This window comes from Macaca thibetana, chromosome 9, assembly GCF_024542745.1.
Source record: "Macaca thibetana thibetana isolate TM-01 chromosome 9, ASM2454274v1, whole genome shotgun sequence".
NCBI classification, from domain to species: Eukaryota; Metazoa; Chordata; class Mammalia; order Primates; family Cercopithecidae; genus Macaca; species Macaca thibetana.
In genome coordinates this window covers 115,603,222-115,621,925 of record NC_065586.1, presented here as the reverse complement: position 1 = coordinate 115,621,925, position 18,704 = coordinate 115,603,222, and the positions used below count along the sequence as shown (strand labels likewise).

Genomic DNA, 18,704 nt, shown 5'->3' with positions numbered 1-18,704 from the left:
TAGCAACAGACGGAGTCTCGCTCTGTCGCCCAGGCTGGAGTGCAGTGGCGCGAGCAAGCTCCGCCTCCTGGGTTGCCTCAGAGTAGCTGGGATACAGGTTTTTTTTGTATTTTTAGTCAGACGGGGTTTCGTGGTCTCGATCTCCTGACCTTGTGATCCTCCCGCCTTGGCCTCCCAAAGTGCTGGGATTACAGGCGTGAGCCACCGCGCCCGGCCTGCATGCAGATTTCTTAAAATGACAGTGTATTTTGGCCACATGTGCAATCTGAACTTTGCTTTGCAGACATCCACGACAGCGATGGTAGCTCCAGCAGCAGCCACCAGAGCCTCAAGAGCACAGCCAAATGGGCGGCATCCCTGGAGAATCTACTGGAAGACCCGGAAGGCGTGAAAAGATTTAGGGTTTGTCTTTTTCATTGTTAATCGGGATGGATGCCGTGTGTGCGGAAGTTCTGATGCACGCAGGGGGAAGCAGGCCAGTTCAGCATTGTGTATCAGCTTAGCACTCTCTATGCCAGCTTAAGAGTTTAGTACTGTTAATCCCAGCTTGAGGGTGAGACTTTCTCATCTGTCATGACTGTGTTGGCAACGCTGTCACAGATGGGCAGCCTGTTTCTGGTTTTTGTGTAGTGAGGTGGGAGGGGTACAGGGTGGGAGGAGAGAGAAGGTACCGTGCCCACTGGTGGAGTCTGTATGAGGAATTCCCAGCTCTGGGTCTCTCTGATGTGAAGGCTTTTTCTCTCGTGCTTGGAGGATTCTCAGAATGCATTGTTGACAGACTGAGAGAGACTGGCAATGCGAACTTGGCAAAGGGACCTCCGAGAGCAGGGCTGATGGATGGGGAACTGTCGATGCTATCTAGAAATAACTTTTCTGACCAGCAGAAGCCCCCAGTGCCAAATGGAAGACCACGTGTGTATTTCAAGAATGAGTCCTGGTCACTTCTGTCTTTAAGTCTTGGGTCAGGAATAGGATGAGTCCTCATGCAGTTGGTCCCTGTTGGGGCTCCCAGGGAGGGAGTGGCATGTGGTACTAGGCTTCTAATTCCTGGTCACCAGGCCACTGTGAGCAGTGTTTGCAACTCAGGAGGTCTCTGCACAGCAGAGGAGCTGGCGGTGCCATGGACTGCCCAAGATCGGCTGTAAGAAAACACACATAATTCCAACTTAAAATAGTTTGTGTCATGGTGTCTTTACACATGCTTAATGTGTTTTCTTTTCTTTTGTTTAAAAAAAAAAAAAAAAAGAGCCTGAGTTTAGAGGCATGTACTTTGTTTAAACACTCTCTGGAGGGAACCAATATATCTTCCACTTTAATTTACTTTTTGGTAATTTATTGTCAGCTTAGAAATGTGAGTAAATTCCTGCTTCATTTGTACTCTTCTTTACAACATCAAAACCATTAAGGTCAAATGCATATGAAATTACAGCTTTAACATTAAACATACTCATTTGCTTTTCAGAGTGGAGTTTTCGATGGGTAATTGGACCATGCTCCTCTGTTGAATTTTGCCAAATCAGTCTTTGAAGGGAAATGCCATTTGTTTTATTATTTTTTTTAGAAGTAGAATACTATGTGACTCTTTTTCTTTGTATCCACAGGAATTTTTAAAAAAAGAATTCAGTGAAGAAAATGTTTTGTTTTGGCTAGCATGTGAAGATTTTAAGAAAATGCAAGATAAGACACAGGTATTTCCTCTACTCTGTAATCACTTTCTTGATAATTTTTTTCCCTTTCCTTACAAAGTTACAACTGCCTTTCCAATAGATTCTGAAGTTGCCTAAAGATCCCCGATTCATATTAGTTTTGGGGGAAGATTTAAGCTTCAGATTAGGTATCTTGTGTTGATCAAATATTAATCTTTTTAAAAGGGCGAGTTAACCCATTTTTAAATGGAGCTGTTCAAATGGACAATATTTAAAATAAAAATAACAATTTATGTCATTTAGAGTTCCTCATTGCATAGAATTTTTTTCTTCAGAAGTTATGAGGGTGTTTCCCCAGATTTTGACATGTTATCATTTTTGGACATGGTAAAACGATACGTAGATGCATAATGATAAAAGCACAAGGTGCATCAGAGGGATTGTCAATTATTCAATATGTCGTACTGAGCGTCCCATAGTTGGCGAGCATCCTGTGGAGAAAGTCTCTGACTGTTCTCCTGGGTAGATGCATCCTCTTTGCCTTCATTCCCAGTGTCAGCTGGTTGGGTATAAGGGAGGGTAGATGAGATTATGGGGAAGGAGGCCTGTGCCCTGGGTGGGTTTATGAGGCCTGGCCCTGCATCTTTCTAAGAGGCTGCTGGCTAAATGCCTGCAGGAGCCAGTAAGTCATGTGAATGAAGGAGGCTCCTAGTGTGAGGCTGGAGGGAGTGTTGGGGACTGGTGTCCAGCTAAGGACATTCTGTCTGCCTGCACAGGCTGCGGCTGGTGGTTTAGGGCCTGTGGCTGTCTGGGCTTCCCTTGCTTCAGGTTCTGTCTCCGCCAACTTACTGATGGCGATCTCCTAGATCTTTGCTTGTCTTGGGACCCTGGGGCCTTTCTTCCCAAGGCATCTCTTATATTCTACCTAGTGCTGCCTGTTTTTCTAAAGAAGCTGGACATTTGGATCCTTATGTGAAACCAGATGATTTTTAAATGTTGGAACTAATTTTAAAAAAATTTAAAACCTTGCCTGCCAAACAAAACATACCCACGGGCAGATGCGGCTTGTGAGTTTCCAGTTTTTGAGCCTTCGTCTCCAAAAGCTGGAATCCATGGGCCAGGAGCTGTGAGGCATTTGCAGACAACTGCTTGGAAAATGTACATCATGGGTTTATTCACAGGCCTTTCAGGGCGCAGACACACATCCCCCAGATGGCACAGCACGGCCTTTTCTCTGCCCCCTTCCTCTCCGGAGGTGGCAAGGGAGGATTCTAAGATGGATTCTCTTTGACTTGAATTTCCCAGGCCCACCTAGAAAGCCATTGCTGGGCGTGGCCCTTGGGTTTGGCTTTCTGACTTCTTCTCTCCTCACGGTCTCCTCTGGATGACATTGGCCAGAGCCTCCTGGGTGGAGAGGGGTCTCAGGGGAAGGTGAGAAGCAGGTTGTGGGAGATGCTTTGGAATGCTAGGATTCAAGCTGAGGGCCTTCAGAACAAGAGCCTCGTCTTTGTCCTTTGTCCCCAGCACCGAGGACAGGGCCCGGGGACCACCATCGATAAATGCTAGACTGTGCCACTGCTGCGACCCGCCTCACCATAAAATCCTAGCTCAGAGTCAAGCAAGCAAACAGATGTCTATTCCCCTGCCTTATTCTTTTGAGTATTAGAGGTAGGAGGGGCCTGTGCGTGGGCCGGTCCGCCCCTGCCGTGTAGACAAGGAAGTGAGGTCCCTGCACCATGGCAGAGCTAGGACTTGAACCAGCTCCCTGAAGTCACCCGTTGACTGCACCACCATGCTGCTCTGTGCCTCCGTTCAGTTGAATTCCCCAAATCTTTGTGAAGTGCCTGCTTGGTGCCTGGCACTGAACAGGAGGCAGCCCAGGGACAGACAGGTGAGCGACTCCGGGGAAAGGGCGCCTCGAGCGGAGCAAGCCTGTGCAAGTGCGATGAGTATAGAGATGGGGAGCGCTTGTGTCGTGGGAGCAAGGCGGGGGCAACGGGGAGGAATCCAGGGGAAGTGGCTTTTTAGCTGAGACTTGGCATTGAGATCGGGAGGGCGTTCCCGGGAGCAGGGACAGTGTGTGGGCAGGCAGGGCTGGCGAGAAGAGCTGAGGGAAGACCACAAGGGATGAGTGGCATGTTTGAGGGGGAGGCCGCTGTGCTGTGCTTCAGGCTGACAGGGCAGCCACACCTGGGGACCTGGGTGCCAAGGTGAGCGGGACTGGGAAAGCCCCTGCAGGACTTCAGTGGAGTGGTTGGAAGGAGGGGTCAAACTTTCGATGTGCCGCTTCCAGCCTTTCAGGTCAGGCAGGTCTGGTGTTGGGTTGCTCTGCCCTGTCCACATCCTAAAGAGAGAGCTTCCAGAACGGGCAGTCCCTTTCCCTGCCTGTACCCCTGACATCCAGCACAGGACTTCTTTTCTTTTTTTGAGACAGGATGTGACTCTGTTGCCCAGGCGGGAGTACAGTGGTGCGATCTTGGCTCACTGCAGCTCCTCCTCCTGGGTTCAAGCGATTCTCCTGCCTCAGCCTCCCTAGTAGCTGGGATTACAAGCGTGTGCTACCATGCTTGGCTAATTTTTGTATTTTGAGTAGAGGCAGGGTTTCACCATGTTTGCCAGGCTGGTCTCGAACTTCTGACCTCAAGTGATCCGCCTGTCTTGGCCTTCCAAAAAGCTAGGATTACAGGTGTGAGCCACTGCGCTCGGCCCAGCATAGGACTTCTTGAAAGTCTGTGTCCTTAAGCCTGGAATGCACCCGGCAATTGCTTTGGTGCAGTGAATGCCACCCTCCCGTCACTGCCTGAGAATGCAGATTGGGTGGAGGCATTGGTGACACCTGGGGTGTTTGGCCTGGAGTGTTTGGGCTCCAGTGTGAGTCATTGTTCCCATTGGAAGATGCAGGGATATGATCTGAGTGGCTAAGCAGCAGCTCGCCCGAGGCTGGGCACAGTGGCTCACGCCTGTAATTCTAACACTTTGGGAGGTCGAGGTGGGTAGATCACTTGAGCCCAGAAGTTTGAGACCAGCCTGAGCAACATGGTGAGACCTTGTCTCTACAAAAAAATACCAAAAAAAAAAAAAAAAAAAGTTAGCTAGACATGATGGATTGTGCCTGTAGTTGCCTGGGGAGGTCAAGGCTGGAGTGAGGTATGATTGTGCCACTGAACTCCTGCCTGGGTGACAAAATGAGACCCTGTTTCAACAACAACAAAAAAAGAATTCAGAGCCCCATTTCTGACTCCAGGAGTTCCCTAGTGAGTCCCACTGCCTAGGAAGTAAAACCAGGCAGTAAGCTCTAAATTACTACAGAAAGTGTGGGGCAGCATAGGCACCGGGAGAAGTTGCCTAACTGAATTTCCTTCTTTGCTTGTTTTTGTTTTTGTTTTTGAGATGGAGTTTTGCTCTTGTCGCCCAGGCTGGAGTGCAGTGGCACGATCTCTGCTCACCGCACACTCTGCCTCCTGTGTTCAAGTGATTCTTCCGCCTTAGCCTACCGAGTAGCTGGGATTACAGACGTGTGCCACCACGCCTGGCTAAGTTTTGTATTTTTAGTAGAGAAGGAGTTTCACCATGTTGGCGAGGCTGGTCTCAAACTGCTGACCTCAGATGATCCGCCCGCCTCGGCCTTTCGAAGCCCTGGGACTACAGACGTGAGACACCAACCACGCCTGTCCAGTTGTTTTTAATCCTCTGTTGTGCACTTAACCTAACTGGATTTCACAGTCAAACTTATCACATCTGTTCCAGCAGGGAGACCATGGGAGGATTTTTCTCTCTCCATCAACTAAGGCAGTTGAGGGGTCGATACAAATCCCACTCTCGCCTCCGTTGTTTTAACACCAACTTTGCGTATCCATGTCATTTACTTGCCCATCTTCTATGTGGTTTGTCTTCTGGGATCTGGGAGTGGGGGGCCTCTTCTTCCCCACTGTCTCCGAGAGTCTAGACCCATGCCTGACACATGGTGAACGTCCTTCCTCTTTGTAGGACGAAGGCATTCCATTTCCTGGATCCAAGTCCTCTTCTCTCCTGAGTCATTCCCTCATTTTGGGAACAGCACACGAGAATGACTTCTTCCCTCCAGAATGACTCACAAGAGAAGAGCCCAAAACACAGCCGGCAATAGCTTCCAGAGAAGGGGGTCTGGCAGGTAGATATGTAAAGACCTTGTTGAGTGGAAATGTTATTTTTTCCCCTACTCTCCTACTTTACTGATAATCTGACAGATCGTAGAATTCTGGGGTGAAACACACTTAGAAGTTTGAAGACATCGTCTCTTAGTCTTCTACTTTTGTTGAGAATCAGTAATTTATATGTAAACTGTTCTGTTTTTTTTTTTTCTTTTTTTCCCTCTCCGGGATAGTACAGGATCTATTTTCTTTTCTTTCCTTTTCTATTTTTCCCCTTCCCTCCCTCCCTCCCTCTCTCTTTCTCTCCCTCTCTCTTTCTTTCTTTTTTTGATGGAGTTTTGCTCTTGTTGCCCAGGCTGGAGTGCAATGGTATGATCTCAGCTCACTGCAACCTCTGTCTTCCAGATTCAAGTGATTCTCCTGCCTCGGCCTCCCAAGTAGCTGGGATTACAGGCGCCCTCCACCACACCCAGCTAATTTTGTAATTTTAATAGAGACGGGGTTTCGCCATGTTGGTCAGGCTGATCTCAAACTCCTGACCTCAGGTGATCCACATGCCCTGGCCTTCCTAAGTGTTGGGATTACAGGTGTGAACTACCACGCCCAGCAATTTTCTTTTCTTTTTGAGACAGGGTCTCACTCTGTCACCCAGGTTGGAATATAGTGAGGTCATGGCTCTTTGCAGCCTGGACCTCCTGGGTTTAAGCAGTCTCACCATGTTGCTTAGGAATGAAAAGAAATTTTCATTCCTAAGCAATCCTCTCTCCGGCCAGGTGCGGTGGCTCACGCCTGTAATCCCAGCACTTTGGGAGGCCGAGGCGGGCGGATCACGAGGTCAGGAGATCGAGACCATCCTGGCTAACACGGTGAAACCCCGTTTCTACTAAAAATACAAAAAATTAGCCGGGCGTGGTGGTGGGCGCCTGTAGTCCCAGCTACTCGGGAGGCTGAGGAAGGAGAATGGTGTGAGCCCGGGAGGTGGAGCTTGCAGTGAGCCGAGATCGCACCACCGCACTCCAGCCTGGGTGACAGAGTGAGACTCCGTCTCAAAAAAAAAAAAAACTAATTAATTAATTAATTAATTTTAAAAAAAGAAATCCTCTCTCCTCAGCCTCCCAAAGTGCTGGGATTCCAGGTGTGAGCCACTCCACCTGGTCAGGATCTTTTCATCACTAGTATTCTAAAACTCTTCAGTCCGGGGCTTTGGAGGCAGAGGTGGGTTCATTCATTGTGTGAATTCTTTGTGGAGCCTTATAATCTGGAAATCTGTAGTTCCAGGAAATGGTCTTATGTTGTTATTATTATTATCATCATTTTGGTAACTTTTTTTCCTTCCATTGTCTCTGGTCTCTTTTCCAATGATGACCTTTCACTGATGCATTGAGCCCTTAATTTCATGTTTTATTCTTCCTATTTAAAAAAATTTTTTTTTTTTTTTTTTTTTTTGGCTTTTGGAGATTTTGACTTTATCTTCAGATCCTCCTATTGAGTTTTTCCTGCTTTTTTGTTTTCTCCAGACAAGGGCCCTCTAGTCTGTTCCTAGGGGGCCACAAGCCTGATGTGTTCCTAAACTAAACATATTTCTAATTAACTGTGTCAGGAGAAGTTTCCTGGGGGGTCTATATTTGGAATTTCCCTGAATCCCTTTATTGTGTTGGGCATCTCATTCTTGCCATCCTCTGTGCCTCTGTTCTGGAACCTCCCTGGGTCTGTTTCTTCAGAAAAGAAAACTCAACTCTTCTGTTGAAGGTGGGGAGGGAGCCACCTGACTGCTTAGGGTTGGTGGTGGGGGTGGAGGACCTGGAGGTCTGATGGCTTCTTTCTGCCACCCTCATCAATTCCATTGGGCTACCCGATGCCCTCGAGCTCCTGCCGTCTGGATGCGCTTCTCGTCGGCACCCCCTCCTCAGCTGTGCAGGGGCTTGGGTTCATTCTTCTGAGTCTCTGCCAAGTCATCTGCTGTTCCTCCGACTGCTTCCCGTTTCCTGAGCCAGTTCTTGAACATATTCTCATATCATTTATTGGATATTTTCTTTGCCTCTTTCTCTTTCTGAAATTGATATTAGTAAAGTTAGTGTCTTGATCCTTTCATTTTCCTAGGAATTATCTCCCACATTCCATCTGTGGAAGAAGACAGGGTGGAGGGGAGCCGGAGGCCAGCAGATGGGATGGGAGTGGGGTTCGAGAGCTGGCGTCTGGCTGAGCATTGTCACAGCTGAGGCACTGCCAGGCCTCGAAGAAGAGCCCCAGCCTTGTGGGGTGCCTGGAAGGTGCTCACTGGGGTGCAGGTGCTTTATGGGCAGTCCCCAAGTGGATGGGCTCAGGTGGGACCCTTCTCCAGTGCCTGCCAGGATAGCCTCAGATGCTGGACACTTCGGGTCTCCCCAGGGAGAAAGGGGCTCTCTGGTCCAGGCTGTGGCCAGCCACGTGTGTCAGGGCCGTGGAAGAGAAGTCAGCCATCCTTCCAGGCCACAGACACAGAATCAACTCCACCAGCTCTGTGCCTGCCCTGACAGTAGCTAGAATAGGGTTAACAAAGCTCTGGAAAAATCTACCAAAATAGCTCCAGAGACTGGTTCTTCTTTTCTGCTCCTGTTCTCGGTCTGGACACCAGGCCTTCCCGTGACTGGCTTGTGGTCGCCGTCTCAAGGTTTCCCTTTTCAGTCACACTTCCTAGCTCCGCCGAGATAAGCTGAGCCCTGCAGCCGCTTACGGTCCGCATCTGGTCAGCCAGGGCCTGGACCCCGACACTGTTCTCACACAGACTCGGGAGGGACAGCCGGTGGGAGAGGGCAGGGCTGAGATCCTCAAGGCTTATCTACCTGCAGTCACCGGAACCTACTTCCTTTCCCCCGGCCCCTTCTGCCCCACCTCAAAGACTCAAGCCATTCATTGCACTTTTCTATTTCAGAATCACTCAAAGATATCCTGGATTCATGTGTGTATGTGTGTGCATGTGTGCATGTGTGTGCGTGTGTGTGTGTACATATGAATGTTCAAGCGGAGGGGAGGTCTAAAGTGATTTCTACCCCCAGACCTCTGCATGGAGTTTGCTCATCTGCCTGGCTGAAATTCTCCTTTCATGAAGTGGCTTTAACACAGGAAGTGGTTTTCCAAAAGCGTCGCTTCCTGACGGAATAGGGGTGGTGGGAGGGAGGCTGTGGCTTCATGGAGCTGGTGGGTCTTAGAGAGGACAGCAGGGCCAGCTCCTAAGTGCCACCCCCTTGGGTCTCGAGGATGGCCCCCAGACCTGTCCCTTAAATAGCCACGCTTGTCTGGAGAGACTCCTGTGTCACTGAGTCTGGCATCAATTCATTGCTCCTATTGACAGTAAAGGCAGGGTGGACAGCATGGCTGCACCCAGCCTGGGCCATCTCCCTGCAAGTGCTGGCGAGGCTTGCTTTCTCGCAGAACAGGACATGGCCAGGCCGCGGCTTCTCAGGATCTTTTGTCCTCAGTGCCCTGAACTGAAAAAGGGATCCTCTTCCTTCCTTTCATGCACCAGCTATCAAAACCTTCTGGTGGTTTCCTTAAGGGAAGAAGGTTTGCAGAGCTTGGGATTTCCCAAACCAAGCGCCACAGCACATGTGGAGCCCCAGGTGGGCTCTTGGAGAGAAAGGCAGTTTTCCAGGCGCCCCTGCACACATATGTCGTAGCTGTGTGACTGCATTTTAGAGGCATTTGTTGTCTGCCTTGCTCTGTAAGGTAAGGTCATGCTTTAGAGTCTAACGTTCAGAGAAACAGCCCCGTTTTTGCTGTTGGCGAGGTATGAGCACAGGAAGTCTCCTTTCTCTAAAAGAAAATCGAGCCCTCAGGGGAGGTTCTGGAGAAGGCTCCTGCGCCTGCAGCCTCGCCCTGAGGCATGCTGTCCTGAAGACACAGTTCTTACTGTGAAGTCATCTCCTTACCATCCGTGAGTGCTCCTGAGCCCGCCTCGGTTAGTTTCGGGTGAAACAGGAAGCCGGTACCTATCAGGGCTCCTGCTTCCCAGCAGGACTGCACTCGGGACTTGAGGGCGGGCAGCGAGTGTTTTCTCCACTGCCTGTGCTCGGTATCTCGTTACCTAAAAGGAAATCACCCTGCCTGGGAAGGCCGCAGACCGCACAACCTGGAGGGGCCGATGTGTCTTGCAGAAGTGGAACTGAGCAGAATTCAGAGGCCTTGGAGCCAAACAGTCCTAAGGCTCCCAGAAGCTCTCGGATAAGCCACGCCACCTCTCCTGACCTCTGTGTCCTCATGGGGAAAGTGGCACTAACAGGAAAATGCCCTTTGCTGCATGTCCAGGGGATTAAGGAAATGGGATGCCTCCAAGCAGGTGTCTGCGGCCTAGTAGGCACTGGATAACTGGTAGGGATAGGCATGCATACTTTCACTTGATTTTTTTTTTTTTTTTGAGATGGAGTCTCACTCTGTCGCCCAGGCTGGAGTTCAGTGGTGCAATCTCAGCTCACTGCAACCTCTGTCTCCTGGGTTCAAGCTATTCTCCTGCCTCAGCCTCCCAAGTAGCTGGGATTACAGGTATGCACCACCATGCCTGGCTAATTTTTGTGTTTTTAGTAGAGATGGGGTTTCACCATGTTAGCCAGGCTGGTCTCGAACTCCTGACCCCAGGTGATCCACCTGCCTTGGCTTCCCAAAGTGCTGGGATTACAGGTGTGAGCCACTGTGCCCGGCCACAGGATGGTTGTAAATGGTACTGAGTGCTCTCTGCGGGCCAGGATTCTTTCTGTCATGGCTTCTGGATGGTTAATGCAGCAATTTTGTTCCAGGAGATGTGGCTGCGGGGTAGGGGCTTGGCAGTGCAAGTTCTCCTATATAGAAATTCTCTCTGGAGTGGCCTGAGAGCCCCCGGGCTGTGGGGGGTGCCTTTCTCTTGCCACAGCAGCTCCTGTGGGCCTGGCTGGAGGGGAGAGCAGGGCTCAGGCTGGGAAGGCTGTGTGTGCAGATAGCACACAGGCCCCATCTGTCTCCTCCAGATGCAGGAAAAGGCAAAGGAGATCTACATGACCTTTCTGTCCAGCAAGGCCTCATCACAGGTCAACGTGGAGGGGCAGTCTCGGCTCAACGAGAAGATCCTGGAAGAACCACACCCTCTGATGTTCCAGAAACTCCAGGACCAGGTAACCTGACTTCCTGCCTGCGCCTTGATTTGAAAACCTACATTAATTCCAGGCCTGGAAGAATTTAGTGAAACACCCAATGTTAGACTCCGGGAAACCATCTCATCCGGCCGGGCAGACCGAGGTACACTGAGGGGCCATGGTTGGGGACAGTGGGGACTGGAATTCTAAGCTCGAGATTTGCCCCACAGGAGTCTCCCCAGGCCTGTTTACTCTTGGTCTACACACAGTTTGGACCGGCAGGTTTATCTGCCTTCTCTATCCAGATTAGAGCGGGGGCTGGAGCTATTTGAGGAGCCTGTACTGAGAAAGCAACCTATAATTGCTGAAGGTAAGAATAGATGGAAAACTCCAGAAAGCAAGCAGGAGAACTCAAAGTGGCAGGAGAAACAGGCTGTTTCTGTGCAAATATCCAGACACCGCCACATACTTTTAGTGGCCCCATACTGTAAGCTATTAATAGTTCGTCATGTAGCCCGAGTCATAATGAAAAGGTTAGCATCGGGCAGCATATTCTATGTGAATTCTGATTCACATTTGGCTATTAAAGGAGACTTGCAGTGGGCCTCCTGGAAGTGGTGACTTGGAGCCAGTAGGAAGGATGCATGGGCGTTGATTTGCGGTGGCAAAGGGAGTGGAATGTATGGTGAAAAGGCAGTTTTTGTGACTGTAGCCATATGGGGATATTGACCCCAGCCTAGTCCTCAGAATCTTTTCAAAGCTCCCTAAGACACTCTAAAGTGCAGCCAGGGTTGAGAACCTGTACAGACCACTGTGCTCTCGGTATTCTCAATAATGACAGCACTAAGTACCATTTCGTTTTTGGTTTTGTTTTTGTTCCTTTTTTTTGGAGACAAAGTCTCACTCTGTCGCCCAGGCTGGAGTGCAGTGGCACAATCTCCGCTCACTGCAAGCTCCGCCTCCCGGATTCATGCCATTCTCCTGCCTCAGCCTCCCGAGTAGCTGGGACTACAAGCGCCCGCCACCACACCCAGCTAATCTTTTTGTATTTTTAGTAGAGACAGGGTTTCACCGTGTTAGTCAGGATGGTCTCGATTTCCTGACCTCATGATCCGCCCACCTTGGCCTCCCAAAGTGCTGGGATTACAGGTGTGAGCCACCGTGCCCGGCATTATTTTTTTTAGACCGAGTCTTACTCTGTCTCCCAGGATGGAGTGCAATGGCTCGACCTTGGTTCACTGCAATCTCCGCCTCCCAGGTTCAGGCGATTCTCTTGCCTCAGCCTCCTGAGTAGCTGGAATTACAGGTGCCCGCCACCATGCCCGGCTAATTTTTATATTTTTAATAGAGACAGGGTTTCACCATGTTGGCCAGGCTGGTCTCGAAATCCTGACCTCAAGTGATCCACCCACCTTAGCCTCCCAAAGTACTAGGATTACCAGTGTGAGCCACTGCACCTGGACTTTCTGGGTTTTGTTGTTGTTGTTGTTGTTGTTGTTTGAGATGAAGTCTCACTCTGTGGCCCAGGCTGGAGTGCAGTGACTCCATCTCAGCTCACTGCCACATCCGCCTCCTGAGTTCAAGCGATTCTCCTGCCTCAGCCTCCCTACCAGCTGGGATTATAGGCCTATACCACCACGCCCGGCTAATTTTTTGTATTTTTAGTAGGGATGGGGTTTCACCGTGTTGACTAGGCTGGTCCCGAACTCCTGGCCTCAAGTGATCCACCAGCCTCGGCCTCCCAAAGTGCTGGGATTACAGGCGTGAGGTACCACGCCTGGCCCTAACTACCATTTAGGATTGCCCATTTGAGCCTGATGCCACACTTGGTGTGTACTGTCTCATTTTATCTCCAGTGAGTATTATTATTCTCATTTTGCTGATGAGAAAAGCAAGGTTCAGGGAGATTAAGTGGTTTGTTACCATTAAGTCATGCAGGGAGCAGAAAGTGCTGGAAGCCAGATTCCTTCTAGTCCATCTGCCTTCAAAGACCATGCTCCCCTGTGACCCCCGTGGTCTGTGTTGCTCTGCCAGGCTCCTGGGCAGCCTCTTGATGTCTCTCAAAGCTCGGAGAGGCCCCTGGAGCGGAGGGATTGGAAAGGCTTTGTGAATGCAGGTCATCTGACTTCCCAGGACTGCGGGAGCCAAGGTAGGATGAGGAATGGGAGAGTTCTGACTCCATGTGGTAGCACTGCAGGCTCTGAGATCCGGCTCACCTGCCCAACAGCTCAGAATGGAGCTGGACCTTATGACTAGGCATGCCCCTTCGACTCATTCAGCGGGAGGCTTAGCCAGCACAGAAAGGAAGAAACACAGGGGACAGAGGCTGATTGTTTTTTTTTTTTTTTCTTTTTTTAATGACAAAGAATTTTATTTATTTATTTATTTATTTATTTATTTATTTATTTATTTATTTATTTTTGAGACAAGGTGTCCCTCTGTTGCCCAGGTTGGAGCACAGTGGCATGAACACGGCTCACTGCAACCTTGGCCTCCCAGGCTCAAGTGATCCTCCCACCTCAGCCTCCCAAGTAGCTGGGACCACAGGTGTGCGCCACCATTCCCAGCTAATTTTTGTATTTTTTTTGTAGAGATGAGCTCTCGTTATATTGCCCAGGCTGTTCTTGAACTCCTGAGCTCAGGCGATTCTCCAGCCTCGGCCTCCCAAAGTGTTGGGATCACGGGCAAGAGCCACCACGCCCAGCCTCAGAAAAATTTTTAAAAATAATTTTTATCCAACTGTAAGCATCACGCATGCTCAAGAAAAAAAACTTGGAAAACAAAAATATAAAGAAGAAATCATTTCTTTATTGCATGATTGCACACTTGGAGATAACCACAAAATAGCATTTGATCTGTAGATTTTCCATCTTTTTTTCTATAAGTAAATGTATGCACATGCCCCTAACAGATGTGGCCTAATAAATGTAATAATAATGTATGTGTTTATGCACACCAAACAGATGTGCAGTCCAAACTCTTGAATGTAAAGCAAGTACTGTTATACTCTGTTGTTAAAAACCTTTTCTTGGAAGGCTGGGCTCAGTCGCTCATGCCTGTAATCCCAGCACTTTGGGAGGCCAAGGCGGGTGGATCACCTACAGTCAGGAGTTCCAGACCAGCCTGGACAACATGGTGAAACCCCCTCTCTGCTAAAAATACAAAAATTAGCCAGGCGTGGTGTTGGGCGCCTGTAATCCTATCTACTCGGGAGGCTGAGGCAGGAGAATTGCTTGAGCCTGGGAGGCTGAGGCTGCACTGAGCCGAGATAGTGCCACTGCACTCCAGCCTGGGCAACAGAGTGAGACTCCATCTCAAAAAAAAAAAAAAGCAAAAGAGTGTTTTAATTGGATAGAGAGAAAGAGCCACGACCTTTCCTCCTAAGGCATAACTGGGTGAAAACAAGGTATTTGGAATCAGAGCCGATTTCACAGTGAGTCTCCAGGTGAAGGGCCCCTGGGTTCCATTTTGCTTTGAAAACTCTCTCTCCGGGTCCTTGCTGTAACTGTCAAAATGAGTGCTCAGCACTAGCCCCGGTTTGTTTCTTGCAAAGGCTCCCTTGAGAGCTCTGTTTTCCTAAGTGAAGGAGATTGAAGCTGAGGGGAACATGTTTGGAGCCACAGGATTTCACGGAACTTTCAAAAGCCTCTCCCGCGGCTTTGGCTTTGCTGAGCGCTGCTGGGCTTCATGGTGGAGCCCCAGAGCAGCCGCTTTCCGTGTGTTCAGCACCGCAGCCCCGCCCCCGGACTTAGCTCCTCATCACCACGTGCGTGTCGGGCGCCGCTGCTCTCTGAGCTTCTAGGAGGGCAGCTCTGACTTTGTAGGGCACAGCTGGAACCTAGAAGGACGGGAAAAATCTTCCCTGAGCCCCAGGCTGGATGAGCCCACTCCCATGCACCCTGTTTAAAGGAGAGCTTCAAGAGTTTTCAGTCAGGTCCTGTTTATTCTTGCTTTGCACACAGTTCTAACAGGTTTTTCGGTTCATAGCAGATTTGAAGTTGTGGTACAGACTATGGAGTGATGAGCAGCAAGAGGTGACCACTGACAGCTAGGGAGGACACAGAAATGACACTGAGCACAAGCATGGCATCGAGGCCTGAGACCCTGGGCGTGGGGACCTCCAATGCCACACGCCACACCATGGGCATCCCTGTGCTTTTGGACAGTGACATGATAAGTGAGCCTGGTGACCCCAAACCATCCAGTAGAAGTTAAATTGAGGTTAGCGTATTATGTGAAGAATGCATTATTCATTTTAATGAGCACTTCATCACAAACATTTTTTTTTGGAGACATAGTCTCGTTCTGTCACCCAGGCTGGAGTACAGTGGTGCCATCTCTGCTCACTGCAGCCTCCGCCTCCCGGGTTCAAGTGATTCTCCTGCCTCAGCCTCCTTGGTAGCTGGGATTACAGGCGTGTGCCACCAGGCTAGGCTAATTTTTGTATTTTTAGTAGAGATGGCATCTCACCATGTTGGCCAGGTTGGTCTCAAACTCCTGGCCTCAAGTGATCCACCCGCCTCGGCCTCCCAAACTACTGAGATTACAGGTGTGAGCTACTGTGTCCAGCCAAAGGCATCTTAAGAGAAGCTTGAGGGGCTTAAAACTGCTACCTGGGAAATTCATGTAAGCGGCAAGATGGTTCTCTGATTTAATTCAGTTCTGCAAGCTTGGTGTGCCCAGCCCTTTGGTGGCAAAGCCAGGAGAGGCACAAGGTGGTACTGTGGGTATTTCCCTAGTACGTTAGCCTAGAGTCAGAGGCTGCTGTTGGATGAATTTAGGTTGGAGGAAGCAGGAAGGAAGGGGGCTACCTTACAAAAAAATTCTTCAGGGAATTGCAGTTCCTCACAGTGTGTTTTCTTCTTTAAAAACATCTATTCCGGCCGGGCATGGTGGCTCCTGCCTGTAATCGCAGCACTTTGGGAGACCGAGTTGGGCAGATCACGAGGTCAGGAGATCCAGACCATCCTGGCTAACACAGTGAAACCCCGTCTTTACTAAAAATACAAAAAATTAGCCGGAGTGGTGGCGGGCGCCTGTAGTCCCAGCTACTTGGGAGGCTGAGGCAGGAGAATGGCGTGAACCCGGGAGGCGGAGCTTGCAGTGAACCGAGATTGCACCACTGCACTCCAGCCTGGGCGACAGAGTGAGACTCCATCTCAAAAAACAAACAAACAAAAACATCTGTTCTTGGGAGATCTGATTCAGTCCTGGTTGGTCTGCTGGTTTGTGGATTTGTTGTTTTATTCATTCCTTTATGCTACAATTATGAATTGAGGCCCTACTCTGTACCAGGGACTGTGCTAGGAACTGTGTGTACAACAGGGAAATCAGCATCCGCCCCACCAAGGAGGGCAGAGAAAGATCAATGCTAAGAAGGAAATGCAGCAGGGGATGGGCTGAGAGGGACTGGGAGGGGCCTGCTAGGGTCGGTACTCAAGGAGGGCTCCCTGGAGAGGCGACTGGGACCTGAATGGCAAGCGGGATCTGGATGAGAGGACCTGGGAGCCAGGACCTTCCAAGGAGAGGCAAGCGCAAAGGCCCCCAGGCAGGGGCAGCAGGTGCGTTGGGGGTCAGCGTTGTCATCGGAATGCAGCAAATGAGGGGGTGGTGGAAGCTCAGTTGGGAGGGACTGGCTGGGTCAGGCCCCGAGGCTGTGGCAGACAGTTTAATTGCAGGGATGTGAACAGTGGCTGTTTATAGAATGTGCTGGTTAGGCTGGTAAGTCTTGGACCTCTTAGAGCCTGAGCACCTTGGCTCAGGTCCCTAGCTCAGGGCTGTGCCTGTTCCACACCAGCTGGGCAAGAGAAGGTGGATGGCTCAGTGCAGAGACAGCTCTGTTACTAGAAAGTCAGCTGTGAAACCCTGACCTCCTGACCTTGGCTCACCATTTGTGTGGTGGGTGGAAGTGGCCTGACCTCTGCCCCTCCCCACTTTCCCCTTCCCCCTCTCCCCCTGTCCAATACTCGCAGGATATGGGGCTGCCAGATTCATTACCGTTATGACAGTGCATGAGCTTGGCCCTGAGCACCAGAGGCAGAAGTGGGGGATTCTAGCCCAGCCTTGCCTCTGTCTGACCCCAGGAGGGTTCTGTTTCTTACTGTGGCTTCCGAGTCCTCATCTGTAACATGGCGCTTTGGGCAAATCCTCTGCTACCTCTCTGAGCTGTGAGCGTTCAATGCCTTGGTGTTAAAGAGTCACTCTCTGATAACCACAATCTTACTTCCTTAGATCTGACTCCCCCTGCTGCCCCTACCCCAACTTGTTTGACTTTATTTATTTATTTTTTTGAGTCAGGGTCTCACTCTGTCACCCAGGCTGGAGTACAGTGGTGTGATCTTGGCTCACTGCAGCCTTGACCTCCTGGGCTCAAGCAATCCTCCCACCTCAGCCTCCCAAGTAGCTGATACTGCAGGCGAGTGTCACCAGGCTCGGCTATTTTTTTATTTTTATTTTTTGTAAAGATGGGGTCTCACTATGTTGCCCAGGCTGGTCTCAAACGCCTGGCCTCAAGCAATCCTCCCGTCTTGGCCTCCCAAAGTGTTGGGATTGGAGGCATAAGCTACTGTGCCCAGCCTTCTTTCACTTTAGAATTTAGTTACTGTGAGATTGCGGGCAAGACTTGCTCCCTCTCTGTGCCTAGCTTTTCTCATTTGTGAAGCGGGGGTATTCATGAACTGACCTCAAGTGATGTGCCCACCTCAGCCTCCCAAAGTGCTGGGATTACAGGCATGAACCTCTGTGCCCTGCCTATTTTAATTTTTTTTTTATGCTGGGGCTCCCCCTGTCATCCAGGCTGGAATACAGTGGCACCATCATGGCTCACTGTAGCCTTGACCTCCCAGGCTCAAGCCATCCTCTAACCTCAGACTGCCGAGTAGCTGGGACTATAGGCGTGTGCCACCACGCTTGGCTAATTTTTAAAATATACTTTTCTAGGGGTGGGGTCTTACTATGTTGCCCAGGCCGGTCTTGAACTCCTGGGCTCAAGCAATCCTCCAGCCTTGGCCTCCTAAAGTGCTGCTGTGATTACAGGCGTGAATCACAGTGTCTGGCTCAAAATTATCTTAAATTGTTAAATTAGTACATGCTCATTGTTAAGATAAAAAAAATTCATGTATCCAGGAGGGTATGAAGTGAAAAGTTAGGATCCCCCAGTGCTGCCCCTCCCTCTCTCTCCCCAGCGGGAAATCGATGACATCATTGATCCTTTCAGGCTCTACTCAAACACTGAAGAATGGAGCACATTGAAGTCTGCTCAGTGACTTACAGTTGTTCCATATGAAAGATTTAAAACAAAATTCTCCTCTGGCACATTTCTTAGCCCCAGTTTACACATCTTTCTTGCTCAGAAGCCTTTGGTTTAAGTTCTATAGCACAGCATGGTCTGGAACAGCCATGAGCTTGATGAAGATAGAAAGGTCCAGATCATTGCACATGGCAGCTTCGTGGTTTTCTCAGTCCATGGAAGAGAAGGGCATGGGTTTGGGGGAGTGGGGTGCTCATTCTTCTTCCATGAATATCACGGGTCTCCATGCCTACACTTAAAAGCAGATTTTGGGCCGGGCGCAGTGGCTCACGCCTATAATCCCAGCACTTTGGGAGGCCGAGGCAGGTGGATCAGCTGAGGTCAGGAGTTCGAGACTAGCCTGGCCAATATGGTGAAACCTCGTCTCTATGAATAATACAAAAAAATTAGCTGGGCGTGGTGGCGCACACCTGTAATCTCAGCTACTCAGGAGGCTGAGGCAGGAGAATCGCTTGAACCCAGGAGGCGGAGGTTGCAGTGAGCCAAGACCATGCCATTGCACTCCAGCCTGGGTGACAAGAGTGAAACTCCATCTCAA

The 18,704-nt window shown here is 50.0% G+C and overlaps 2 protein-coding genes across 6 annotated transcripts in view; both read left to right on the top strand.

The window, feature by feature from the left end:
* PRDX3 (peroxiredoxin 3) overlaps positions 1–18,704 on the top strand; it is a 497,514-nt gene that overhangs the window by 137,902 nt on the left and 340,908 nt on the right. The window lies entirely within an intron of this gene.
* The window catches only part of RGS10 (regulator of G protein signaling 10), a 738,227-nt gene that overhangs the window by 711,518 nt on the left and 8,005 nt on the right, over positions 1–18,704 (top strand). For all 5 annotated transcript variants that reach the window (XM_050804014.1, XM_050804011.1, XM_050804013.1 and 2 more), the window contains 3 exons: positions 284–402; positions 1,602–1,688; positions 10,753–10,896. In XM_050804014.1, the coding sequence (XP_050659971.1) occupies positions 284–402; positions 1,602–1,688; positions 10,753–10,896 (350 nt within the window). The remainder of the gene's footprint in view (positions 1–283; positions 403–1,601; positions 1,689–10,752; positions 10,897–18,704) is intronic.